The 27,855-nt window shown below is 39.8% G+C and overlaps 2 protein-coding genes and 2 long non-coding RNA genes across 5 annotated transcripts in view; 2 read left to right on the top strand and 2 right to left on the bottom strand.

The window, feature by feature from the left end:
* The window catches only part of PolD1 (DNA polymerase delta 1, catalytic subunit), a 79,253-nt gene that overhangs the window by 37,679 nt on the left and 13,719 nt on the right, over nt 1-27,855 (top strand). The window lies entirely within an intron of this gene.
* LOC149673586 (uncharacterized) lies at nt 1,727-2,408 on the bottom strand. The gene is made up of 2 exons (XR_016366887.1): nt 2,214-2,408; nt 1,727-2,140 (listed from the first exon to the last, which is right to left on the bottom strand). It is a non-coding gene; the product is annotated as an uncharacterized LOC149673586 (long non-coding RNA).
* Nucleotides 2,364-25,737, top strand: eya (eya transcriptional coactivator and phosphatase 2). Of its 2 annotated transcripts, XM_089839200.1 has the most exons (19): nt 2,364-2,511; nt 3,008-3,173; nt 16,269-16,330; nt 17,783-17,943; nt 18,009-18,137; nt 18,225-18,323; nt 18,388-18,466; nt 18,533-18,687; nt 18,747-19,033; nt 19,819-20,011; nt 20,082-20,168; nt 20,243-20,406; nt 22,791-22,880; nt 22,941-22,999; nt 23,542-23,702; nt 23,762-23,876; nt 23,957-24,078; nt 24,146-24,246; nt 25,600-25,737. In XM_089839200.1, exons 2-19 carry the CDS (start codon nt 3,096-3,098, stop codon nt 25,678-25,680), a joined length of 2,223 nt encoding a protein of 740 aa, XP_089695326.1. In that variant the 5' UTR covers nt 2,364-2,511; nt 3,008-3,095; the 3' UTR covers nt 25,681-25,737. The 2 variants fall into 2 exon arrangements, with proteins under 2 accessions (XP_089695326.1, XP_089695327.1); XM_089839201.1 differs by lacking the exons at nt 2,364-2,511; nt 3,008-3,173 and adding an exon at nt 14,413-15,009.
* Nucleotides 24,233-27,855, bottom strand: part of LOC149673583 (uncharacterized) — a 42,219-nt gene continuing 38,596 nt past the window's right edge. The window contains exons 6-7 of the long non-coding RNA XR_016366888.1: nt 24,696-27,804; nt 24,233-24,619 (exon numbers count right to left, since the gene is read on the bottom strand). This is a non-coding gene — a long non-coding RNA (uncharacterized LOC149673583). The remainder of the gene's footprint in view (nt 24,620-24,695; nt 27,805-27,855) is intronic.

Raw genomic sequence — 27,855 nt, 5'->3', positions numbered from 1 at the left:
AAAATTTAGCATTGTCTTTCAGTTTCTTAATTAAATTTAAGGGACCATTCGTAAAATACTCCAGCCAATCTTAACTCGTAAACAGTGGCTCTTGTGGCAAAATGTCATAGATAGAAGTTACATTTTCGACTCGATATCGACCCAAGAATATCACCCTTAATTTATGGAAGCAGACTTACCAGAAACACCCTGTATATTAGCAGTCAATTCCTGGACGGTGAGGTATACAACCAATAGTTATACGTAGTTATACCAGTGTTGCCAGGCTGTTGGTGAGTCAAAAGATATCGAAGATAAAGGCTAGCAGTTATTCAGCTTGAAAATCAGTACTTGAACAACTTGACTCACAGAAGGCCTGACAACACTGCATTGAAGTTTAAGCTGAGAGAGGGCCTGATATCAATGCATCGAAGTTTAAGCTGAGAGAGGGCCTGACAACACTGCATTGAAGTTTAAGCCGAGAGAGGGCCTGACAACACTGCATTGAAATTTAAGCTGAGATAGGGCCTGACAACACTGCATTGAAGTTTAAGCTGAGAGATGGTCTGACAACACTGCATTGAAGTTTAAGCTGAGAGAGGGCCTGACAACACTGCATTGAAGTTTAAGCTGAGAGAGGGCCTGACAACACTGCATTGAAGTTTAAGCTGAGAGAGGGCCTGACAACACTGCATTGAAGTTTAAGCTGAGAGAGGGGGAGGAATTTTCTGCAGCCCATTGGGCCTTTAGTGGAAACATAAAGGAGCTAGTAATATCGTATGATTTTAGAGTTGCCAATTACCTCGATTTTTAATGCAAAAACCCAGGGTTAACATTGGAACAACTTTAAGAAAAGGGGGGCAATCATTTGCGCAACATTTGGGAATTGTTTATCATACTTTTTCTTGTTACGTTACGCATGATAAAAGTATCGCTCGGCTGTAAGGATTTTATAGATTTTCTTCTATAGATTCGATAAATATTAATAAGGTTTTAATAGTGGTGGTCGAGTAGTGAGTGTCCCTTCATCTTTACAGTGTTTATAACAGCGTGACGAAAGCATAAGCTTGGCTCCAAAAATATCGGGTTACCTTTGAAAGCGAGGGGCCTATACCCCTCCCCCCTCCCCTTCCCCAAACCCGTCCACCCCCGCCCTCACCGCAAATGGACTTTTGAATTATTCATTAAAAGTTTCCCTCCTTTCCCGTCTTAAAAGCTTTTTTAGCCTCGGGACAAAAATACGTCATTGTATGCTTGAAAATCACAATCTTAATTCTGCAAATTCGCACCAAGTAGGCCTAGGAAACAAAGCAACGAAAATGGTTAACTCTTATTCTCGGTTTATGGTTTGGCAACTTCACTCGTGTCAAAGGTCAACATTTTTTAATATAATAATTAAGATTTTAAAAACCGTTAATTCGTCAATTAACTTTGAATCGTCGTAACTGTCGTTAAACCATAGTTCCAGGAAAATCCCTTGAAGGGGTGATAGCCCAAATTATCCTCTCTCAAATCATAATAAATACTTTGGCTTACATTATTCAGGAATCGCGTAAAGAGCGTTTGAAAACCATTCTTCAATTAACATTGGCAATTATCTAAATCCCAAAATTCGAAATATCGTAACTATCTAGATTTAACATTACTTCGAAGGAAATTCCTGTGATATTATGATAACCCTAATTGTCCTCTATAAAATAATACAAATTACTTGGGCCTAGCTCAATCAGGGCTTGATAAAATTAGCTTTGAATAATAAAAACAGAGGACTAATTTGCAATTAAGAGGTCGCTGTCCTGGGAAACTTTGGAATAACTATAGTTTAGGCTTCAGGATGTGATAACCCCAAAAATGCAACCTTCTTTCAATTTTGGAGTTAGAACTTTTAAACCAAGACACCTTTACTTGGAAAGCACCCAAACTAACATCTCTGCATGGAAAACATTTTTCTTAAATTCCTTTTGTATTTTACACCCTTTTTTTTTTCGCTAAGATATTTGAAGACATAATAATAATAATAGAAGGATAGGTATGCCGTGGTCGGTGTTATTATTAAGTTAATCTGGTAGGAGGAGCCATCATCATCAACACTCACCGTTTCACCTCAGCATCTTCTTGGAGATCTCGATCCTCCAAATATTTTCATCCGTAGGCTTCATCCCTTCTTGCGTGAAGAGCAAAGAGAGAGTAGGGAGTCAACCTCTGACAATCCCGGATCACGACTCCCCTCTTACCGTCCTAGATGGACCAATCAGAGAGGGCCTTCCACCCCACCCTGATGAAGAGTGTATGGCAACCATGCCATGCGCTCTTTCAGCAACGTGAAGGAGCGACCAAAGCGACATCGACAATCTCCTTATTAGCTCGGCCCGGAAACGGACGCTCGCTCCATGTACTGTACCCTGCATCGAATCCATGGTGCCGATCGGATCGCTATAAATGCAAATAATCTGATTTATTTAAAGTGCTAAATTTAATTTAAAATTGTCCGTTTAAATCTAATAAAGAATAAATATTTGGATTTAAAACAAGGTAAGATTTATTTTTTAAATTATATACGTGTATTGAGAAATTACGAATTTAAGGAAGCTTGCATGTTTCCATCTTGTTTTAAGTTTCATTTCAAGTTGCTAACTGATTAGATGTATAAATTATAAATGTAGTGCTTGAGAAATTAGATAACTGACTAGATGTTAGAGTTAAATATTTGTGAACTTCGCTAGGACCTATGTTTACCTAACCCTGATCAGGATTAAGGGTGCGATGTTGAAGTGTCTGATGCTCATAGGACCACAGACATAATGGGCCCAATATTCAAGAATGGTTTATATTTGGAACCTAAATGATACGTGTTAGCTCAGGGCTATCCCAAAGAGTTTAATCCAGTACCAAGTAGACCTGAAGTAAAATTTGGTCTTAGTTACCGAGTATCTTACATGTTTTAGACTTCTAACAGTATGGCCTAGTAAATTCTAGCAAAGCGCTATGTTCAAATCACGCAGAAACTGATAAATAAGTTTACTTTCAGATCACCGGTTGGGGATGTTGTTGTCCGACCGGTAAGCAGAGAGTCTTCTCCGCGGCGGAGAGATCAAACGAGGCATCCCAAAGAAAGGATGCTCTACAGTAGCGTCCCGTATCATAATCGCCCCGCTAATACCACCACCGCTGTATCACTCCGCAACTGCTTTCAGGTAAATTTCCATTATAATTATTTCAATCTCCCTTTTAACCAAGATTAAAGAATATGAGAAATAACAAAATAGACTTAGAAGATGAAGCAAACAAAGTTTCGCGTTTAAAATTGAGATTTACAAGTTGATGTTGTATAGATTTCGGGATAAATCCGTCCCGGGACTCTAGTTGATTACGTCAATCCGATTAGAACAAGAATAAAGCAACCCCCCCCCGGACCCTTGTTGCCCCCCAAAACGAACAGGGAATGTCAAAAATCTATTCAGTACAAATTCACATAAAAATCTGTGGATGCATGAAGAGGTCTCAATTGAACTCCCCGGTACTGGGGGCTTCTGTATATAGACTACGTAATAATAATAGGTGGCTGATCGAGAAATCGGGCGAGCGGCATAATGAAGCCTTTTTATTATAAAAGAAGGGGACCCGGGGGGGAAGGGCCCCATTGTTAATCCGCTTTACCCATGAAGAATCGACCTTAATAGAAAAGGAACCCCAAGAACCAGACCCAGACATATTGCTTTTTCGGGACCCCCAAAAATCTACCGACTATTCCTATAACCAAGTGACACGCTAAATTTATATTCTATAAAAGTTCATAACGCGAGGTAAAGTACCGTGTTTTAGATATAGGTCCCGGACTGTACGTTAAGCAGGTTTATTTTGTGCAGTAGTAGAGAAATTAAATGAGTAATCGCAACACTTTTAATTGAAGAAACGTAATGAACCAAAGTCATTAATTGGTCACTGGACTTACAAAGCATGCCTTCAAACTCATATGAAGTGTTTCCAACTCGCGATAACTCAGGCTTATTAAGGCGCCGTACATAACTTTAAATTGGGACCGCTGTGGGGAGATCTCAGCAATTAAAGTCTATAGTTAAAACAAAAATGAAAGTGAAAGTCTAAAATTAAACACATTAAATCCATTTAATTTATTTCAATAGCTAGTAACGCCTTTAAATCCCTTAACAATTTATCCCAACATAACACTAACGCCTTACAGAGAAGTGGCTAAACTGTCGCAGCCGACAGAAGCTCCCATATTACAAATTTTTAGACTTAAGAACCTCGATCCACGTTGGACCTCCGATCAGCTTACTATACGATGTAACCGTGATTGTCAGCTATCTTCATATCTAGGCTAGAACAATAATAACTTAGTGGATATAGTTATGAAATGTCAGGATGGTATACATTCCTAAAAATGCTGGCCCGGTGACATTTTAGAGCAGCCGCGGCGTCGACAGGGGCTCAAAATTTCGACCCTCTTAATTACACGCGTGGCCTCCTTATCCGAACTTCTTGGCTTCGTAGACAAACCGAAACGGAAGGAAATGCGTTTCATATTTTCCGAAAAGGGAACCTTATTAGCCTCGTGTCGCTTAATACCGACTCATGCACTGTCCCAGAACAATGTTTATTGTTTTAAACTTCCAAATCTTAATAAAGCCCCTAAGTAATAGTTGGGGGTGATACCCCCGGGCCTATTATGTCCCTCTAAAACCCCAGAAAATGAGTGTCTCAAGAATTAGCGCGTAGAGATAGCGTTATCTCCATAAGTAAAGTAATAACAATAAGTTATAATCGTAATGTTAAACTTCATAAAGGAAAGTTTATCCGCGGTGGAACTTTGCATTAAAGGGATGTACAAAGTGTTACGTAGGAGAGGGTCTATGCTGGGCATGCGTGAATTGAATGGGTATCAACATATCCGCCGAGTCGTTCTGTGCACACTTACAGTCAGGTGACAATGCCCAATCACGTCCACCCCAGAAAAGGAAAGCGAATACTTCAAAATATAGTTCAGACACGCCCCCCTACACATAACACATTGCACATTCCTTTAAAAAGGGGTATTACTAGCGTCTTGGGGTTTATACCTATTGTCTCTAGCCCTCCATAGTTTTAAATGCTTTTATACGCGAAGCTCAAGTTTTGATTGCCGAATCAATAGCGTTATACTTATCATTGTTACGGTACTTATGATATCTCTGACATTTCTTGTCTGAATTTATTTCAAGTTCCTTCGCATGGCCATCGTGCATGGATGGCACAGATGGTATAAAAGTATAGACCGCAAACTATCTCCTTTAGGAGCTTGGGTTTTGAAACGTCTATACGTACACTTACCCATAATGCATCACTAAATCTTTTCCGTAGTAAAAAAGGGTTTGTGTATACGGGCACTATAATTTCTCTATACTTTATTTTAATGGTAAAACGAACTACGGCGGTTCTTACTCTTAGTATAGGACAGAAGGAAGCTTTACTACCGTTTGTAAATTATCCGGGTTGACGCTCCGACGAAGATAGGGCGCGAAAAAATGATTATTGCGGCTCAGCTAATAAATCCCCGCAACGAGCTCGTTTTAAACTCGCATTTATTTCTTAAATAGAGCCGTTTCTTTAAATTTACGACACTTTTTTTTGTTCTCTCTCTCTTTCTCTCTCGGCGTTTGTTATTCGTAACAGCGTACGTCGTTAAGACAGGAATATTGCTAAGCCATTTTCAATAAAGGAAGATTAATCTGGATTTGTCCGCTATACGAGTTTTGCTAATAACAGATGGAAAGCGTCCACCTAGGCTATAGCTGACAAAAACATTTTATGATTAATATAGCGGTCAATTTTGTGACGGATCACGGACCGTGCATGTTCAAATATCAGACTCGCGCTCGCGACACGCGGAGAATAAGCCATATAGATCCGTATCGCCCTAACTTGTATACCTTGAAGAGAAGCTTGCTGTAAAGCTTTTTAGACTCGCCGTTTTAATCCATACCTGAAGCCCAATAGAATCGGCTTTGGAAAACGTGCATGCATTCTTCGAAAGAGGAACTGAAGAAAAATAAGGAAATTTTTAATGGAAATTAATTCGCTTTCTAACTGTATTCGATCTGAGAATTCATGAAAACATTCGTACTGATATCAGTTGGATTCGGGAAAATTCCTACCGAAATCAGTTGAATTCGGGAAAATTCTTACTAATATTAGTTGGATTCGGGAAAATTCCTACTGAAATCAATTGGATTCGGGAAAATTGCTAATGAAATCAGTTGGATTCGGGAAAATTCCTAATGAAATCAGTTGGATTCGGGAAAATTCCTAATGAAATCAGTTGGATTCGGGAAAATTCCTAATGAAATCAGTTGGATTCGGGAAAATTCCTAATGAAATCAGTTGGATTCGGGAAAATTCCTAATGAAATCAGTTGGATTCGGGAAAATTCCTAATGAAATCAGTTGGATTCGGGAAAATTCCTAATGAAATCAGTTGGATTTGGCAAAATTCCTACTGAAACCAGTTGAATTTGGGAAAATTCCTACTGAAACCAGTTGAATTTGGGAAAATTCCTACTGAAATCAGTTAAATTATGGAAATCACTTGAATTATTGTACAGATAAACTTTGAACGCTTGTAAAACTTGTAAAATGCTTCGGAAATCACTTGAAATATTGCAATTGAAATACAAATGTAGCAAATTTGTTCGTGCAGTGAATACAGATTGAATCAAAACTAGGTGAACAAAATCTTTGCACCCACAAACTTCCTCTCGTATAAATGGGCGCCCTTTAAAACCTACAATAAACACGCTGAGAGAGCACCAAGGAAGGAAGAAATAAGCAATACTCCATTCTGAAAATACCTCGAAAGCGCCCTTAACTTGTGGTTGTCCATTTTGTCCATAGAATTGCTTCGTGGGCCCTAGTTCTTTTTCGGGAAAAATGATAAAGGAGCATAGGCTTCTATTTGTAATACCTTACCAGCGTTTTGCATGCACGAGGGTGCCGCGGAACCGAACGTCTTTCAATCCCGGCATGCACCACTCATTCAACAATACCGGACAACAAAGGGCCAACTCGGAAAACGCGGTTAGCAAACAGTCCCTTGGTTGAGCAGCCCCCTTCTGGACTCAAACAGTACAATAAGCTTCAAGAATAACCTCAAAATTTGAATTTTTAAACCATAGAGTCAGAGCCTCGCAGAAGCACCCATTGAAAAATGCCCAACTATATGGTATAACCAAATGCAAATAGAACTAACACAAAGTGAATCAAGTGATTTACCGTCTACGCTTATCTTTACTGCGTGCCTAACTTTCTATTACACAGGGTGTTCCAAAAGGGTGGCAGGATTCCCACTGTACTTCGGTCTTACTATGCTTTTTGGCATACACTGCATCTATTTACCCCTGGTATAACCTAAGAAATACTTCTAAAAAACTGTAACAGTTTCACAAAAATTCTGAAAAATCATTTATTTTTTTTCACATTTTTAATTTGTGAAAGTATTTGAAGCGACATTCCCAAAAGTTTATCTTAACAACGAAAGCAATTGGGATTTGGTCGATTAGGTTTAGGAAGCGTAAAAATTAAGGATCGGGCTATAAAGGAGGATAAGTGGGCGGTTTTCTCACTCACCGCCCATGTTGGGCTCCGATGTTCGTGGCGGGAATGGGGCTGATGAGGCGCGTAAAAAGGAGGCAGGGTTGTATCCATCCAAAAAGGGCAACCATTCATACAGTTTAAATGGGGTTTGGGGGACCCTAGAGTTAACTCTACATCACAGTCCGGGAGGCTATTCCCCCGGTAATGGGTGCTCTGATAAAGAGCAAGGGCGGTTAGGTCGCGTTCAGTTGGCGCAGCTGCGAAGGAGCCCTTTTTTGATCGGGGCACTTTAAATCCACTCCATATACCCATCTACAGCTGGAAAGGCGAAGAAAAAAAGAAACCTCACAATAGAGAACGAATTCGCTCTCAAAGATAAATAGCCAGAGTTCCCGAGAGACCCCAGCCACACACACAAATACAACAACTTATTTATTACTTGAAGGGGTTGACCATTAAATTGCTTGACCACCCCAACAATAGCCTAAGCGAAAAACTACAAAATTTGAGATATTGGGTTGGTTTTATTCGAAATGCTCAGAACCCACAGGTCAGGGAAATCTTTGAAATTTGACTTTAGTCGGCAAGATTTCTTGGGTTTGAACAGTGAGTTTCCGAGCAGCGTTACCCGTTATAATAAATATGTTTTAAAGTTAAGAGTTGACTTGTTTATAAACATTTTCTCAACAAATATCCCCCTTAATATTGATGAACAAAAATTTACGCAAAATTGTGGCAACCCCTAGCTGTTCAACACTTAATTCAGGTTTTTGAAGAGCGTACCTTAGTTTACCGAAGGAGGCAGGGAGGCAACTGTAAGAATATGAACATTCTGACAAAACCGGGGTTAAGGGTCATTAATTAGGTATTTTTAGGGTATAATAGGGGTCATTAATAAAGTATTTCAGGCGAATAATAGACGCCCATTATAAAAGGTTTGTTAAAAATTCACCGCATGCGAATCTGTTGGTTGAGTAAAGGATACGAGGATGGGACCGCGAGTTGTTTCCGCTTTGTCGCGACCGACGGCGCGGGATTTTGGGGTGGCGAACCGTTAGCGTTAAGGTTATAGCGAGAGAGCGGCGAGGCTGCTCGCTTCTTTTAGTTAAGCGCGGGAATTTTCTTGTTTTCCTTTTCTAAATAAACGAGGCTCTTTATTAGACAAAGAGAGCTTTTGTAAACGCCTGCACAGCCTATCTCTCGGTTCTTCTTTTCCTTCTTCTTCGCCTGTCCGTCCGTCCATGTCAAGAGCTGGCTACCGTCTTTACTTTGCGGATGTTTGCTTATAAAATAGAGATCTCTGCCTCTCTCCATTATCTCCTTCTCCCGACGCCAGAAACACGCGCTCTTGCTGGGGAAATGTTCCAAAATAGAATATAGCTACTTCACTCTCTCCTGAACCCAAAGAAAAAAAGAAAAAGCCTAACAACAAGGCGACCCTTTAACCAAAGAAATTAGCGTAAAAACCCCTTCGAATTAATTCACTTAAAAAATACGAATTAATTTAGTTTGTTTTAATGTTAATTACGTACAGAAATTGATTTTATACTGATGAAAGAAAATTGCGTAATTAAGTGCCATGACTTAAAACTCGCGAAATAACTGTCCCTTTTAAAGAAGGTATACGTCTACGTCTACGCTCGGTTGAATTTGTTCAAAGGATCTATATATTCTTCTATCTTATCACTATGACACCATTGCCGTCGCTAAACTGTCTATGAAGATGCCACAGTTTTTCTAATCAGTCACCTAGCATCTTCGACAAACCGTCCTTAGAGATCTAAGTATAGAATATGGCGTTTTGGAGAATGGAGACGCGAAGGGCACCCAGTGTTATCTTCAGTGTAGAATTAACGCTGTTAAAGGCTGCAAGATGCCGGCGTTTAATTTTAAATAGTTTCTAGATGGTTAATTTAGAAACGCAATTTAAATTCTTGTTATTAGATAAGGAGGGAAGAAAGGTTTTTGTCGATTTCCTCAACCATACTATCTAGTAAGTAGTTGAGAGCGTGTCGAGGTGATTTTGAAAATGTGGCGAGAAACTAACGAGAGAATGAATTCCCTCTTTTCCATTTGCTCTCAAAATATTTCTCTCGTTCCATCTTTTGATCTTGGTCTTCCCTCCCGTTTTGACTCTTTAGCACTAGGGATGATAAGAGGATATAGCCCGCGTGCGGGGCTTGTGGGAGAATATCCTCACTCGTCTAGGTTCTCTCTCTGTCTCTTCCATCATTCGTTTAAAGCGAATCCCCCTCTCTCTTTCCTCTTTCTCTCTCTCTTGGATGCTGTGCTCTCTTCTGATCTCTCTGTCTCTCTCTTTCGAGAAAGATGTTTTCGCGAAGAAACAAAACATGGATGGTTAAGCTATAGGAAGCTATAGGAGTGCCAAAAATGTTGCTTTTCCCGGAGTGATTTATGTTGAACGCGACGATTAGCTCGAATCCATAAACTAGGCGTGTTACGCGGCGACTCCCATTTCAAAACATACCGTACCATACCATAACATAAGCCAATAATCATTTCTACATCGGTAAGTTAAATAAACGCTACGACGTGGGAGTCCTTCCATAAAAATTCAAATATTTAAACTAAGATTACAGGGTGTTTCAAAAACTGTGCTCGGACCGAAACAGTGGGATGGTTCTATGGGAAATCAATCTTGAGTTGGAAAATGTTGTATGACATTTTATCCCTAAGGGCTATCGTTTACAAGTTATGATTACAGTGTTTTACGGATCACCCCTTAATTAAATCAGCATTGTTTTCAGGTTTTTACTTAAATTTAAGGGGGTCATCTGTAAAACATTTCAATCATTAGTTGCTTTTGGGTGTCGCTTAATAGAAGCTACATTTTCGACTGAAGATCGACAAAAGAACCCATCATACTGTAGCCCTCCACTCTCTTTGAAGCACCCTTTAAATAAAAACCTATTTAAATTTAGAAAGAAAGGAAACTTGGGAAATTTGGAATTTATTTTTAGTGGACAGTTGATTGATTGCCCAGTGCATGAAATCAAGTACGCACGCAGTTGATGAATTGTTTTTTCACTATGAAGTAGTCCCATACGCGGAGGAACGTACACACAGATTGTTTCGCTACTAAACAGCAATATTTATATTGGATTTAATGGGATATTTAGTGGGAAATAATAGGGTCCTAAACGTAGGATTTTATAGGAATTATAAGAGCACATATAGATAAAGCTCAATTGCAGCTGGGAGTCCATAATTGTTATGGGAGGACCGTTTTTTCCTGAGGGTTGGCATAGACACCGCTATGGACCGTGCAATTTTAGTTAAGGGGTATAATTTTTCAAAATGCTAGATATCTTTGAATGTGCCTTGTCGGTTTTAGCCTAGGCTAAAGGAATTTTTCCAGAATTTAAAATAACTTTGTCAGAGGCCGCTTGCCGACTTCCCGACAGTGTGTGTGTATGTGTGTATACACGCAGACCTCGCTGCATTATAGTTCGCCACATTTTTAGAATAAGTTCCGCTTTCAGAGTTTTTACTCGCCAAATTTTTATACTTTAATTACCGTTTTAAAGAAATACTCCGCATTTATATTTAGCCTAAATGACGTATGTACGTACAACCAGAACTCATCCCTGCTTTCACCGAGGGGAAAAATAAATTATCCTTCAATTATGGCAACTCGATATACAACAACACTTATTACGCGATATCCTGCGATTTGTAATGTTTTGGTTATTTGCGTAAACATTAGTAACGTAATAACAATAAATAATACTTGCACACAAAATAAACCTCTTCAATGTAAACAAGATGGCCCAAGGGCTGGGCCTTAATAGTAATTTTACACGGCTCACGTGACCCCCCGTATAGTTGATTTCCAATAAATCGTACAACTAAAAACATTTCTGAAACACAATCGTGTATCCCTTTAATTTCTAATAACGTCACATTTCAAATAATATTAATGAAACTAAATTGTGCACCCCACTAAAGTATAATTTTTAAAAACCATACGAATCAAATAATGTATTTAAACAAAATCCTGGATCCCCTAAACCAGAAATCACTATGACCGTAAAGCGTCCCCTCTATTTTACGAAACCTAACCTAACCATCCAGCATAATCTCTGATGTATCACGCGCACAAAGTGCAGTAGTGAACGAAAATTATCATCTTGTTTCCCTTCACTCAAAAAAGCCCGCGAGATTTAAACTACCTTTCTTTCCTCTCTCTCCGAGCGGGATGCCCCCTCTCCCTCTTCCCCCTCTCACTAATATACCAGGCAGGCAGTTCTCTCTCTACGCGGAGCTTCGTATCGCCACCGCGTACGCTAGCGATCTCTCTCTCATCGTAAGCGTACGTTTCGCGGACGCGACCGGTTTCCCTCTCTCTCTCATCGTAAGCGTTCGTTTCGCGGACGCGTCCGGGACAGGGACAGGGACAGGGACAGGGGTTTTGGTGCCGTTTCTTAAATTTTACCGTAATTAAAATTCCGTGTAAAATTAAAAAGTGGGTAGGCAACCTTCAGAATCGGGACTTACCGTCTCTGCTCACTCTCAGGATACAAAAAAGCCTATAGAGCGCAGGCGCGAGATGGAAGGCAAAATTTTACCCCCGTGTCTTCCCCTCTTAGTTACATCAAAGAAGGTTATTTCGTAATTGACTTAATGCTAAATTACTTAAGATATTATGGTTTGTTCCTTTCCATGATTTACCTTTCTGGATTTTTCCTTGAAACAATACATAGTTTTCAGACTTGGAGGAGTGATACAATTTACACCCAGGAGGCGAGGCTACTTGGTACTGCACTTTGTCTGCCAAGTACCCTAGCCTCCTGGTGCAAATGGTATCAACTGTCCTAGTCTGAAAACTATGTATTACTCCTCGGATGGTGTTTGTGTCTATTAGCTCTAAAGTTCACCTGCCAAGGGTTGATTGCTACTATGCACTTAAGCTAGTTTTAATTGTCAACACAATTGTTTAACAAGTTTTGTCAGTGGAAGTTTTACTTTAAAATTAACAGTATTTATTAACTTCTTATTTATTGTTGTTATATTATTTATGTAATTGATTTCTCCGTTAAGTAAAGAGACCATAATATTGGGGATCCATCGATCACGTGGTAGGGGTGATAAGGGTGGGACTAAATGACCCTTTGGAATTTAGGCATCTTGCTTAAACTGATGTGGGGAATTCGAAGCATTTCTTTTCCGAGGTAGAGTAAAAAAAGCTAACGTATAGACGTGACCTCTCGAAGTTGACCCCGAAGAAAAGAGAACTTTCATTTTCGTCACTCAAGAGTTTCTTACCCCAAAAAAATTAAATCAAAGTCACGAATCCAAAAAGGTTAATGGGCAACTGAACTTTGAACTCGTTCGTTCGTTAGAGGTCGCCCTAAAATCAATCAATAGAATAAGAAAATATCGACTATTTTACACCCTTTCTACGAAGACAAATCAAAAGTACATAACTAGATAAAAGTTTATTCTCGCGTGGTAACGCTGCTAAGGTCGAATAATTTCAACTCCATGTGTGGCCGATTTTAAAACAAGGGGGAAGGGGGGTGAGGGAATGTGTGGTTAAGTTCCATATATTGCGAAGGAGGCCTCGGAAAAAGGCGAGCAACGCCAAATGTCAGTGCGTGTCGCGAATCGAGCTAACGTCGAACGATTCGGAAGGACAGCTTAGCATAGCCTTAAGCAAGCACCCCAATTTAAAGAGCCTTTCACAAGCTACGAAATTCATCAACGACAAGTGTTGGGAAGATCCGTAAGGGACAGTAAGATATCTGCCATTCGAATTCACCTTACGTAGCGGGATACGGAGAAGTAGCTAGCTCGTTTCCGCGACTGTATTACGACTATATTTATAGTTAAAGAAGACTCGTCTATATACAGTAGGTACTTGTCAAGGACCGGGTTTGACGCGTCGCCCTTCACTTCCCGCACCACGCTGTCTGTCTTTGTGTGGTCCCCCCCAAAAAGATGGTTGTTGTTCCCTTGTTGAGAATTATACTAATCTAGTCACGAAGACATCGTAAGTTAGATACGCAACAATCCAATCTGCCATTTTTGGGAACGTACAATAGTTGTTGGTGGGACCTAAATATAAACTTGTGGTCCTCAAAACAAAAGAAGAGCTGGGGAGGCGAAGACATCTTTGATAGATTCGATACGGCGCGAGGGAAAAGATAACGCTAACTCGACTTTGACATCGTCTTCAACCTATACCAAACATTCTCTTCTCATCTTCTTCTCCTTCTTCTTCTTCTTCATCTTCTTAGAAGACGAAGAAGCTTATCTTCGTTCGGACACCTTTTAATTGCCAGGGAGGTCTCTCGTCAAAATACTGACATTCAAGTATATACTGTCGTACTCCGGGTATTGAGCCTCACTTATACATTTCGCTGATCAAACACTATTTATTATGTACTACTTTCGGTTGAATTTTAAAATCAAAATAACTATTTGGAATTTGTAAATGCAATCTTCAAACGACGTTGTAGGAGATTTTAATTCACTCTCGATCGTAATGTACATATCTAAACGTTGATGAAAAATTAATGCAGACTTTCTCTCTTATCATCGACGATAACTCGATTGATAATTATATTCCGTGTAATTTATTTTATGTCATTAATTTAGCGATGAGGGGGGGAGGGATAGAGCTCAACGACCCTCTTTCGTTCACCCTCCGTAAAATCCTTCCCATGATCCTCTAGTGACGTCGTCGCCATCAACGTTTTGACCGATCTTACAAGATGGTTTATCCGAGATTGCAACTTAACAGCCGTGGATGAAAAATATAAAACACTACTACACTCGGCTGGCTCCTTCTCCCGCCCCTGGAACAGGGTTGCCAGTCAGAATTTGCCCTCTCGGTCTGCATGCTCTAGTTTCAATCCTCCTACAACCCCTCGGGAAAAATAACGCCATGGACCCGCCCCAAATGCAACCCCGCATCAACCACTATGCGAGCCGAGCTCTGTTAAAATCTTACAGATGATGCTTTTGCCACCCTCCCTGGAAAACCAAGCCAGAAATTCCTTCAGGCTGAGTCCAATCTCGATTCCATCGCGTAACGGTATCCACGGACTTACCCGTTAATACGAGAATAAAATTATTTACCAAGAACAACCGTCCGTCGTATATTATAAATATCTTAATCCCAAAGAGTGTGTGTGTGTCTGGACGTATAGTAACTCCAGGACAGTATATACCCATTTTGTGATCCAAGATAGGATCCAGATTTTGGTCGCGATCGAGGTTTTAGAAGTTCGACTCGGATTAACTTTCTTCCCAGAAAGACCGAGAGATTTTTCGCGTCAAGTGGTGGTAAACGTCGCGAAAAACACGACGTCGGTGACAATCGACAGGGGACATTAAACGTTCCAAAGGACAGACTCTTATTATAGTTCGAATGCGGGCCAAAATGGTTGATTTGGAGGAGAACGACTTTCACCCTCAGGTATATTTTAAACTTTAATCTGGATTAATTAGTATTCTATAAGAAAATTAATTCGCACTTACCTCTTTGAAAACGATGTTGATTACGCTGTCCATTTAGAACCATGTCCGTTTCACCAGGTTTCACGTGGTGTAGTTTTAACGGAGTGAGGATATAGTTTATTTCACACTACTTTACATTGCAGCTAGTTAGCTCCCCTTTGATGTTGATCCATTGTTCCATGCATTAATAGTAGGCCAAACTGTCTATTGCAAGCGATATTGAAAGATAATTTTGCAGGTCTTTGGGTTCATTCGTTTAATTTATATAAATACCCCAAAAATGGCAATCAAAATCAAGTCGTTGATAAAATTGATACCAGTCATTAATTAATCAAATATTTAGCGAACATTTTAATTAAATTCCAAACCGTATACCGTATTCATCGCGACCTTTTTCGTTCGTAGTTACCTCGCAACTGAATCCCCAAATCACGTGGTTAATTCACCAAACATTTTTTAATCAATTTTAAAAAACAAAATATATTTAAATTCAGTGAGTTACATTATTTCTTCTATCATTTTTTGTAAATAGACCAAAAATAGGCCAAACTGTCTATAGCGAGCGATAGTTAAGAGCATTTTGCTGGGTCTTTGGGTTCATTCGTTCAATCTGTATAAATACCCCAGAAATGGCAACCAAAATCAAGTCGTTGGGGTCATTGCTTGGGGTCAAACCGAGATGAGAGAGAGAGAAAAAGAGAGGGCGAAGCAAACCGAAGGGAATTGTGGGATGGGGAGAACGGAAAAAGTCTCGACGACGACCAACATGAGGCCCAAGAGGGACCTTTTTTTTGCTATATTCCCGCCAAATGCGTAGAAAGAATTTAGTGAAAGCTTAGGGGTTTAGCCGCATCACGCATCGGGGATGGTTCTAAAGGTCACCCCGGAATCCCCCCATGTTAACCCCCGCTACTATGCGATATCTCCTTTAAACATCTCAACTTTACGCATGACGGTTCCCCTTTGGTCCTCGATCTCCAAACTTGCATATATATATACAGGGATTCAAAATGATCAAACTTTTTCATAAACAAATATACTCCTAGCTGATATATGTTTCCTTCCTTGATAACTATCATATAATATCATACCATAACATCAACGTGCTTACATTAACAATTGTATATATTTATTGCAACTAAGAACCTTACGAACTTAAACCTAATTTTTCTGAATATTTGTTTTTACAAGATCCTCGTTTCGTTTGTTTATTTGTAGGTGAAAAGAGCTCGTTTGGAAAGTGACGGTGGTGGGAACACAAACATTACCGCCTCTGTCAGGTCTGTTAAATTACTTTAATCACGTGATTAGTAATTAACCAATAGCTAGGAGACTAGCATCTTTTAGACTATGGACTTAATTGTCTAAAAGGAACGAAAACTTTCAGAGATATATAAATAAATAAATAAATAAATAAATAAATAAAATACTTTTAGAGGTTTTGTTTTAAGAGCGTCGACTCGGTGCATGCGGTAGACTTTAAACTCGTTACCTTAGAAAGTATCATCTTTCTCTATAATAAACTTATGTTAGAAATGGGCTTTCTAAGATTGCGTTTATTTTCTTTTAGGGTGTTATGTTCAAATAGCCCTATAGCTAAAATTCCAAAGTTCGGGGGACAATTAAGAAGGTTCTAATTTCATATTTTATTTTTTTTTTAAAAAAAGAGTCTATTTGGGCGGGCGAATGATTTCCCAAAAATATCTGGTCCTTTGATATTAATTCAGTTTGACATTTTTCAACGCCCGCACGCTGCTGCTACAATCCTAGAGCATGACTAACTTATATAATAGGGAATTCCACTTGGCGAAATTTAATATAATATATAAGAATTTTTATAAAACTAATCGAATTCGATTGGTCGCTGAAAGAATTTTGATGTCCGAAGGGCTTTGTTTGATCAATATCTTTACCACGTCATAACGAAATACTCCTTTGGGGATTTAGATAGACCAACTGTATGGCGTCATAAATGAAGTAACACCTATAAGTATGACACTTAGTGTGTAAAACATAATTTATCTAAGCTATTTGCATAAGTTCATAAGATATGTTCCATTCATAATTTTGTTAATCTCTGGTTACAAACTGGGGCTTGTCATTAAGTGAGGGATCGAGGTAGGTCATAGATTCAGGGTAAAGCGACGCCTGGTGAGGCGCTGTCAAAGGCTTAGTACAGACTAAATAGGGGGAGATGGAAGTCCTGGAAAATTAACCTAGTGTAGTCAATTCTCGCTTGTCGTTGCTCGAGCTGTAGTCTCTAGCATTACGAAGTATATGTAGTGTCATACTTATGGGAACATATCTAGTACCGTTGTCCATCGTGTTTTCAAGAAAAAGCCCGTCTATCAAGAACACAAAAACTAATTTTTTTTTAAAGAAATTTTGCCTTACAGAAATTGGAATTGTATATCGCACTTATTGTATGACAAATTGTACCACACTTGATAAACATTGTCGTGATATCATATACCCACGGGCATATTTGAACCAAAAATAGTTGATATTGTATCTCGACATATTTTGCACCCTATTTTAACGTCGCCAAGTGTCCTATGACGCCGTGTCGGCAAAACCACCATCGGGATTATTTGAGTCAAATGATTCTTGTTTAGAAAAAAGTTCATTTTTTTTGTCTGGATGAAGCGTTATGGCGCCAGTCAGTTTTCGGAACGCGGTCGCGGTTTAGATGACATTTCCTAAGCCTAAAATATATATCTATATATCTTTAGTGGATTGGAAAGTCAAGGAAGTAGCAACAGTTTACCCAGTCCGGCAACTTCCAGGGGAGCGGACAGTGGTCAAACTTCGCCCCGATCTTTCACCGAAAACGAATCTCCTCCCCCGGCCTTGACCCCTCCTAGTTCCGTCAACGCCTCGCACGCGACCAATGGTCAGAATAATACACTTTTAACCCCTGAAGTTAACCTAATTACCAAATAATAACGCGTCATATAGGTGTTCTCGCGTCTATGGCCAGCTGTAACGATGGGGACTCCCCCGATTACGACAATGGTTCACACGTGACCACTAACTGGTCCTCCAATTGCCATCATCAACAGAGTGAAAACAGCGCCACAGATTCTTGTAAGGCAAATTAACATCTGACGTAGTAGATTTCTTTTAAAGGGAATGTTACACGTCGCGTTAATATTATAATATGATTATTAACAGTCAAATTAGAAACTCTTCCGTCATCGAACACGGAAACAATTCCTAGCGAAACAAACTCTTATATCAACGACACTTTAGGTCCAGTTTTACCCTACGACTGTAAGATCACGAAGTAATATAACACTCAGTTGTAAGACTTTTCATAGTGTTGAATTGAAAATAGGTGAAATTCCGTCGAATAAGTCTCTCGCCCTGGAATACCAATCAAATAATCCGTACCCCACCGCTTCGTACTACAGCAGGTACCAATTTTCATTTGTCGCATCCTTAATTACGTAATTAATTAACCGTGTCCCCATTGAAATTAGCGCCATGCAAGCTTACGGTCAGTTAAGCGGTCAAGCGGGGAACCCCTACGCGATGCAGAGCGCTTCCGGTTTCTACAATAGCCATCATCAATCTTCGAGTCCAGTTTCGTCACCGTACGGAGCCCTGGCGCAATCGTACGGAGTGACAACGCCCGGTATAATTAATTTTAATTGGTAATTGAATATTATTTAATTGGTGTGTGTACGTGTATAGGTAGTCGGGGAGGTTCGGGTTTGAATCAAGGTTCCGCGTCGGGTAAAGTGTCTGGGGGTTCGATGTCGACGGCGGCGGGATGTTCGGCTTTATCGGTGGCCGCTCAATACCTGAATCCGTACGGATCATCTGGAACGGCTTTCTCTTCTCCGGCGAGTAACGGCAATGGGTCGACGGCTCCCCATCAGAACACTTACGGCAGCTACGCTAATCCATACGCTTCCGCCGCGGCGCAAGCCGCTTTCGGAAACGGATCAACGTCCCAGCCTTTCCCCGCCACGCAACAGGTAAGCGAAGACTTACAACAGAGATTATAGAGATTAGCGATAACTCCGGGAAAAACTACAGCGTGAGATAACCCCCCGAGGGGTGATACCCCATAGAGTAATGCCTGCGTGGGGATTTACTTAAGCGCGTACATCTCTCCTTTTTCCACGCTTCGAGAACCCCGAACAAAGAATGACATGTTTTCAACGCGCTTAGATATATATATATAGATTAATTTGAATTTAGTTTTCAATCATAGTTGTTGAGTGTCTTAATTGCTACGCGCTTCAAGGATCTCAAGGGCTATAAAGTTATTCGTAGGTGAAATAGAAATAAAACTTCAGGATGCCCCTAGGAGAATGTTTCGTTCTTTAACACGGGGGTCTAACACTTTTAATAATTGTACAGGGTTGTTACGGGTCAGGCAAAGCTTACGGAATCAAAGATTGGGTCAAGAAGAATTGTTTTGGGTTTAGTAAAGTTGCAACTTTGAACAGTGTTCCGACATGCACTGCACGTTACAATAAAGATGTTTTAAAATATAATTTCCCAATTATGGGTGGCAAATATCCCTCTTAAGATTGACAACTAGCTTTTGACCCAAACAATTCAGGAAAAATTATGGGAAATACTTGGGGAAAATATGGAAAAGGGAATATGAATCTGAAAATTATTATTTGAAATTGAGGCAGCTACCTGCTTTGTTGTAAAGGGGCACGCGATAATCTCCCTGTAATTACGCGGTAATTAGTAATTGTCTCCACCTAATTTCGAGTCCATTTTGTTTGATTGACTTTAATCGAAGGGTTTGGAATACGCGACGTACGGATACAACCAAGCGGCGGCGGCGGTGGCATATCCCTATTACACGGCTTCTAGCTACGGAGGTTACAATGCCAACGCATCCTCTTTGGCTTCTCTAGCCGCGGGATCCACCGGAAGCTCCGCCACCGGAACTTATCAACTGACGACCGCCACAAACATACCCTCATCCAATGGTAACCCCCCCCCCCCTCAACTAACCCGAATGAACCCTAATCATGATTAAATTAATCTTAATCTTTAAAGATTCCCCGCAATATAATTTGGAAAGCAGTCCTTCTCCACCCGGTGTTAAGTCCGAATCGACGCCACCGACTTCCAACTCTAGAAAAAGTAATTAACTTCATTTCAAGACACTCCTTGTCAATGTTGTGGTTTCAGGGGGGACATTAAATTTCAAACTTTAGGTAATTCAAAGTCGGGCAGAGGTCGAGGTAGAAGACAACAAACGAATACGACAACCCCCGATCCGGAAAATAACTTAGAAAGGGTTTTCGTTTGGGATTTGGATGAAACCATCGTCGTCTTTCATACTTTACTGACCGGAACTTTTGCAACGAGATTCGGAAAGGTAAGATCTATTGCTAAAACTAAATATAATTAGGATCTAAGCCTAAATATATCGCGTTGCTCAATTAATTAAGTATATGGTGCAATCAAAACTAATTAGGAAAACTCAATTTCTAAATTAAATAACCACTTTGGAGTACAGCCATACAGAGATAAAAAACTCTTGTAAAATATTAGATTATTCCCTTTCCCATATACATCTAATTTTGGATGTTTTCAAATTCGGAGATGGTTCTCGGTCCCCCCGTTTTCCCGCTCTTTCTGTCTCTTATCCCTTGGGTCTGTCTTTCGAGGCACTTTCTATCCCGGTTTGGTTCGATGCATGGCGATCCATCCCGAAAGGCCATCGATTGTCATATGATTCCTCCAACTCGAGCTCCGTCAAATTTGCAGCGAGAGCTACGAGGGTTTTCGGCCCCCGGTACACCAAAAAATAAGGGACGGTTCATAGTACCTTAATCAATAAAGGCGGTGGAAAGCAAGGGCGTATTTCGAGCCCCATCTCTTAGGAGTTGCTACGTTACCAATTTCAAGTTGAACACGAGGTCGGTTGCCCTTGGTGATAACCTCTTTTCCTCTTCGTGGAAAGGTTCCACCTCCACTGTTCAATCTCAACTGGCAGTCTAGACTATACTGAGGATTAGACATATCCCTATACTTGGCCCAAACTGACGGTTGTTTGCCCCCTCCCCCTCATTCTCCTTATGGGACTCGGGGAGGTAATTGTTTAGCAACGGGCGTCGATTCTAGGTTATTAAGGCCCCTGAAAGAAACCTCCTACAGCTAGGGGCCAAGGGACCCCAGAAGTTATAGATATTGTAAGTGATTTAGACAGGGACATTGGCGAGTTAATTCGAAACCCAAAAGCATCATCAGTCCCGGGACGCGTGTTGCGTTGGCGGAATTAAAAGACCCCATCGGGGGTTTGAAAACCCCGAGAGATTTTAGGATAGGGGCTATATTAATCCGTTAAGCCTAAAAATCAAGCTGCTCCAAACTCCTCGATGGTTTTATCTTTATCGCGCTGGCCCCAATTATAATGAATAATACGTTTCAACTGGGGTCGAGCCAAGGGGACCGACACTATTACCTTAACTTCCGGAGATTAATACACTTTCTGTAGTTAGGCGTACTTAGCCTTACCCGTGGTTACTTAAGAAGTTGTAGACGGGTAAATCTGACTTGTTTTTAATAAACAGCGTCTGTGTGAGTGTATATATAGTTAGCGCATCTTTCTGCGTCCACCCTGCTTTCAAAATGGAATATTCCCGAGAAAAGGGGAGGAAAGATGGGTTCTCGCCCACTTGCCGAGCTGCTGGGATCAAATTTCGAAGCCATTTCCACACAACTACCCCTCTACTCCTACACTACACCTACCGTCGAATACATATATACATACATCCACCCTCTCTCTCTCTCTTTTTACGATATAGCTAGCAAACTCTTGAGCCAAAATCTTACTCCAGCATCCTGCGGGATGGCCCTTGCACCAGAAGCGCGCTCTGAGACTTGTATAACGCAACTAACTCGAGCCTAAGTTTGTAGAGCTTGAGGAACTAGCCGAATACGCGTACGTCAACGCGTAGCGTGTACCCTATGACGCAAAACTTGAAATATCTTAGTTTTAAAGCTATACGCTACACGTTGGGGTACGCGTAGGTCTGGATTAAGCGTACGGATAAGGAGCATTTATTTTAGGGGTCCCATATCCGAGAATGGTTTTATGTGGGAGTCCAGGGCCCCAAATAGGTTATTGTTGCCTCATTTAAGTCTTAAACCATCTATTTAACAATTAATTTAATTAAACTGTTAAATAATTAATTTGTGAAAGATAGTTTATTAGATAAGATAGGAATTAAATATCGTACGAATGAATTTAAGCGAAAATTTTAAATCTTGGGGTATAAGTGGGTTGGTTTCCTAACAGCTGATGATCTAGGCCCTATAATGTCGCCGACATCCCTATAACTAAAATGCATTCCTTTAAAAGAGCAATCTCCCCTCATTCCGGCGTTTAAAGACGACGTCTTTTTAAGAATGCTTCTAAGGAAGGGGGAAAAAAGATGGTAAAAAACTGCGCAAAGTCGGTTCACGAGGTTTTGAAGAAGGAAAAAAAGCGTGACAGCCGGAGACAGCTGTAGAACCGCGCTTCAAACAAGAAACACGTGCTAAAGCAATGCCAAGGGAGAAAAAGGGTGTAGGACACTCTCGGAGAAAGAGGCATACACCCCCGCATCTTAAAAACACTCTCCCACCCCCTTTTAATTAAGACAAGGGTTTCTTAAGAAAGAATCCGAGGCTTTTCTCGGAGAGCGTTGTCATGGGAACTTGAAATTATTGATGTTATTAGAGGTAACCTAACAACAATAAGTCTTGCCGTTGCAGGACGTGGCTTTGGGGAGCGCTATGGGACATACCATGGAACAACTCATCTACCATTTGGCCGACAATCAACTATTTTTCAACGACATTGAAGTAATTTAAATTTTAACTTATCACGATTAAGTTAGTCGTGTTTAACTAATTTTGATTTAGGATTGTGATCAAGTACATATTGATGACGTTTTGTCCGACGATAATGGGCAAGATCTCAGGTACGTTTTGGGTTACGTGGGATGATCGCTCAGGAATGGATAGAAATGAGAGAGAGAGAGACCATTGTTTCGTCTTACCTCGGTCCCGTTCTCCATCAGTCTACTGTCTACCTTAGTTTCCGACAGTGAAGTTTTCTTTCGGAGAGGAAATCTTACTCTTCGAAGTGATCTCAATGTCTACCTTGCTTAGTGGCGCCCCCTGAATCTCCGAAGCGAAATAATCGTGAGACAACTCTCTTTAGAGTTCTGAACTTTTATCTCTCTCCAGGATGTAGCGCCCTCTAGACAATTTTACGTGTATCGTGGTATCAAAGGCAAATAGATGTAACTGAAAGTGAACTAGGTATTGGGAGTGAATGAAAGACTAAAGTTGTAGTGCCCAGTATGATGTTTAGGACGTACACCCTCCCAGTCTTTGTGTCTTTCTATTTACTCTTAGCTTATCTTTTTAATTTGGTTGACTCGCGCTCATGAGGTTTAATATCAACTTGTTTCGTCGCAACGTACTTAAGTAATTATTTTTTATCTGTTTCTAATTTAAGCAATTACAATTTCGCGGCGGATGGTTTCCAAGCTGCGGCTTCGAACGCGTCACTTTGCTTACCGACGGGAGTTCGGGGAGGTGTGGATTGGATGAGGAAATTGGCCTTCAGATATCGCAGGATTAAAGACATTTACAAAGAGTACCAGGACAATGTTGGTGGTAAGAACGACCAGTAGTTTAAACCAAAGTTAATTACTTATACTCGCTTGTCATTGCAGTCCTATTGTCACCGTCCAAGAGAGAACAATGGATCCAAGTCAGGTCCGAAATCGAAGCTTATACGGACGGATGGTTAGCCATTGCAATCAAGTGTATATCCATAATAAATAAAAGGTAAATTATTAACTTAATAGACCATTTTAAAGAAGTCAGGGGTAAACTTCATCTCATTACAATAATGCATTATATAATAGGTCAAACTGCGTCAACGTCATGGTAACAAACAATCAATTGGTTCCTGGTTTGGCCAAATTACTACTGTTCAGTTTAGGACCTGTTTTTCCCATCGAAAATGTCTACAGCTCGGCCAAAATAGGTGAAAATTAAAAATCTATAAATACATGCAAGGGTCAAAGGTTAAATTGATCTATTTCTCTTCATAGGTAAAGAGAGTTGCTTTCAGCGAGTGGTCAACCGATTCGGACGCAAATGTACGTACGTTGTTATTGGCGATTCCGACGAAGAGGAATCAGCCGCCAAAAAGGTAAGCCAATTACATCCCATCGCTTAATTGACTCGAATCTTAATTACGGTACTTGTTGAATGTCTATAATTTAAAAGCTTGTCTTCTCATGGTCGTTTCGCTTCTTTCACTGTGGCCAACCTTGACCCCAAAAACAATTTTTCCCAAATAAGAAATATTAAAAAAAGGGTGTTTTGTATTAAAACTTGATTAGAATGACCCCGAAGATATGATAGGGTCAGCCATGGGCGGAACTGTTAACAATCAACACGGGACAAGAGACTATAAGACTCTCAATTAGTAATTTATACGAGGGGCAAACCACTTAACAAATTCGGGAAGTTAAAGCGGGCGGTACATTTCAAAGATTTTTGTCAATATAATATCAAGAAATCTGCAAAGAAAAAAAAAGATAAAAACTTGTGTCGAAGACAAACTTAAAAATCTAAGATCGTAAAATGAAGGTGTACCTATTTCTCTAAGAGAAAAACAAGTTAAAGACGAAGAAGATGTTGCTGACAAGGTCACGGAGCTTCTTTAAACGTCTTTGGAATATTTTAATAGACAATTCCATTTATTCCTGAAGAGAAGCTGGCCCGCCTTCGCTTTCTTGTATTATTTCCCTCGCGCTAAGAAGCACCGACCACTAGAGGCATCGCGAGTCGTCTAGCCTCCCTCCTCGTGTACTGAACTCGCGCTGCGCTGCGCTGCGTCTGGTGTGGGCTCTTGGTTGGCACGAGAGAAATAACTCGTGTGTTTTTTCTTCGCGAGTAATTTATGTGATAGTCTATATAAAAGTTATGAGAGAATCTTTAAAAATGCGCTTTTAGATTTTTCCTATACTTTTAAACTGTAAGGTACTGTACCAAAACACACACACCAGATTTGGGATGTACAAAGATGACAATTCCAAGGTTAACTTTTTTTTGAGAGTAATTACGGGGGTGTTGTTTGTACTTACTTAAGGAATGACCCCCTAATTTATACCGTTATACGGAACCGAAGATTCTGTTATTAAGGTGGTGATCGTTTTGTTCAGGGACTAACTAACAACTATAACGCCCAAGACGTAAAAACGTTAATATATAAATTTGGAAACTTGACGGAAGAGCCTCGGAAAAACATTAAGAAATCCTTAAATTTAATATCGTAAATAAAAAAAAAATACGTACGAACTTCAGGGTTTCGTGTTTTTGACAAATTACGAATTTCAAATTAGGCTTAACTCTTTTCAAGGTTCAAAATAATAGAAATAATTCGAAATCATTGACCCAGCCCTCATTTTTAAAAATCGAGGGTCAATCATTGACCCTACCGTGACCTTAATTCTATGATTAATTAATTCGTTGGGTTTTCTTTTTTTTAATTTGACAGTTAAACTTTCCTTTTTGGAGAGTTAGTGGCCTCTCTGATTTGGCGGCGTTACATCACGCCCTTGATTTGGGACATCTGTGACCTGTGACCTATGATCCTTGGACAAAAATTTACGTTTGTAAAAATTAAAGCGCGCGCAATATATTGGACGCTTTAAAAAAATATACCAAAATATTCGATGCAATTAAAAACAAAACAATGACGAAAAGTGCGCCAGATGAAAGCGGAAGAAATGGACTTAATGGGAGAAAAAATAAATAAAAATAACATTTAACTCCAATATGTGATAAGTGTTGAAAACAAAAATATTTGAATTTAAAAAAAAAAAAACAAACAAATGGAAACGCGAAACAGTTTCAAATTTAAATAACTTTGAACTATAACCTTTAATGACTTGCCCTTACAATTACCCCGTAAGAATGACGTACGTCATACGATGATGAATTTTCTGCCCTGAAAATATTCTTTTACCATATGATCCTTGTAGTTAAAAATTGAAGCAACGTTTGACCTTCGAACTCCCCCTCCCCCACCCCCAACTTATATGAATGGTACATAAATAAAAATATTATATATATATATAAATAAATAAATATTAATTAAAAATATAACCAATCTCAAAATAAAGAAAAATTAAAAAAAACTTATATGCGTTATTCATGATAAGTGAACGTTACCCGACATTACCTCCCTGGGTTGGTTTTAGAAAAAACCACACGGCGTAATATCAACTCCCTGCCTTTGAATTCATTATGGTCTATTGGGGAAATACCACAGGATGCTCTTAATATGACCATGGACTTGGTGGTTCTAAAGAGGACCTGCAACTAAGAAGTTATTTTTAGCAGAGTGATTACTTTAAACAGAGAGTTCTGAAATTTTAAATTAGACCATTGGTAAACTAAAATACTGAAGGTAACACCCTGTATATATATTTTGTTATAACAAAGTGAGTGCCAAGTATTCTTATCCCCTACCAAGAAGTGATATCTAGTTTATTAGGGAGAAGTTATAAGATGCCTAAGTATTCGCACGCCATAGTCCCAGTCCCCCTTTCAAAATACAAGGGGGGACGTAAAAGGAGGCCGGGCTATTTCGCCTCTCCTCAGTCGGAAAATATGACTGTAATTTTCGTCATTCGCGTCGCGCTGACGTGAGTTTTCAAGAACCAATGATATGCTGGTTGTAATTTAGAGGCGGTGGGGATTAACTCCGGACCTACGTTTGGACTGGAGATAAAGCTGGAAATGTGGCGAATTTATACCTTCTCCCTAATAAACTAGATATCACTTCTTGCCCCTACACAATTTATAAAGTCCATGCTATGACAATCACATTTCTTTTATTCCATACAGTCTTTTAGCGCCTTGGTTTGACTGAAAACCGGTTTTTATATACGCCACTCATAGACTATTAAGTATACTCAATCCTTGAAAAAGTTCTCGACTAGTTTTTCTGTTAAGACAGACAAGAGTAATGACAGACACCATACTTTGACTGTACAAAAAAATGACATGGAGTGCCATTAAGTCTTTACTGGAGAGAAGTTTTTACTCGTAGAGAGTTCAAGGACACGAAAGAAATCATGGTTATAACACGGATTTTCAACGAAAGCGAATCAAACGCGATCAAATATAAATTTTGGGAGGTTTAAACGCAGACAATAACCCAAAAGAAAAATTCAAAAATCCAAGTCTTTATTGCACGCAATTCGAGGTGTGTGTGTCTAAAGTTCTAAACCCGAATTTGAAAGAAGCATAAGTTCATAAGATATGTTCCATCATAAGTTTGTCACTGGTAACTTAGAAACTGGAGCTTGTCATGAAGTGAGGGAGGAAGGTCATAGATTCGAGGTAAAGCGACGCCTGGTGAGGCGCTGTCAAATTGGGGCTAAATAGGAAGATGGAAGTCCGAGTGTAGGACTACAATTCTCTCTAGCTCGAGCTGTAAGAATCTCTAGCATTACGAACTTGTATAGATAGGGTCATACTTTTGGAACATATCTTATAAACTTATGAAAGAACTTAGTGGTCCTAAAGTCACGTGACTTAGTTCAATGACAGATATAAGAGGGGTTCCCGAAACAGAAATACATGACCATAGATAGCCATCACAAACAAAATTTAAAAAAAAACACATCTAAAATAAAATAGTTCCGGATTCCAATTGGATTCGCAATTGTCTGACATGGCTTAAGTTACTTCCCTAAATGATAAAAAACTAAATCAGAATCCAATGCCAACCAAGGATAGGCTA

The sequence above is a fragment of the Phalangium opilio genome, unplaced genomic scaffold (assembly GCF_054372755.1).
Source record: "Phalangium opilio isolate 3A_F unplaced genomic scaffold, DU_Popi_V2 ptg000048l_1, whole genome shotgun sequence".
NCBI lineage: Eukaryota > Metazoa > Arthropoda > Arachnida > Opiliones > Phalangiidae > Phalangium > Phalangium opilio.
Note: the sequence above shows the minus strand (reverse complement) of the source record. Positions and strands in the feature narration are given on the sequence as shown.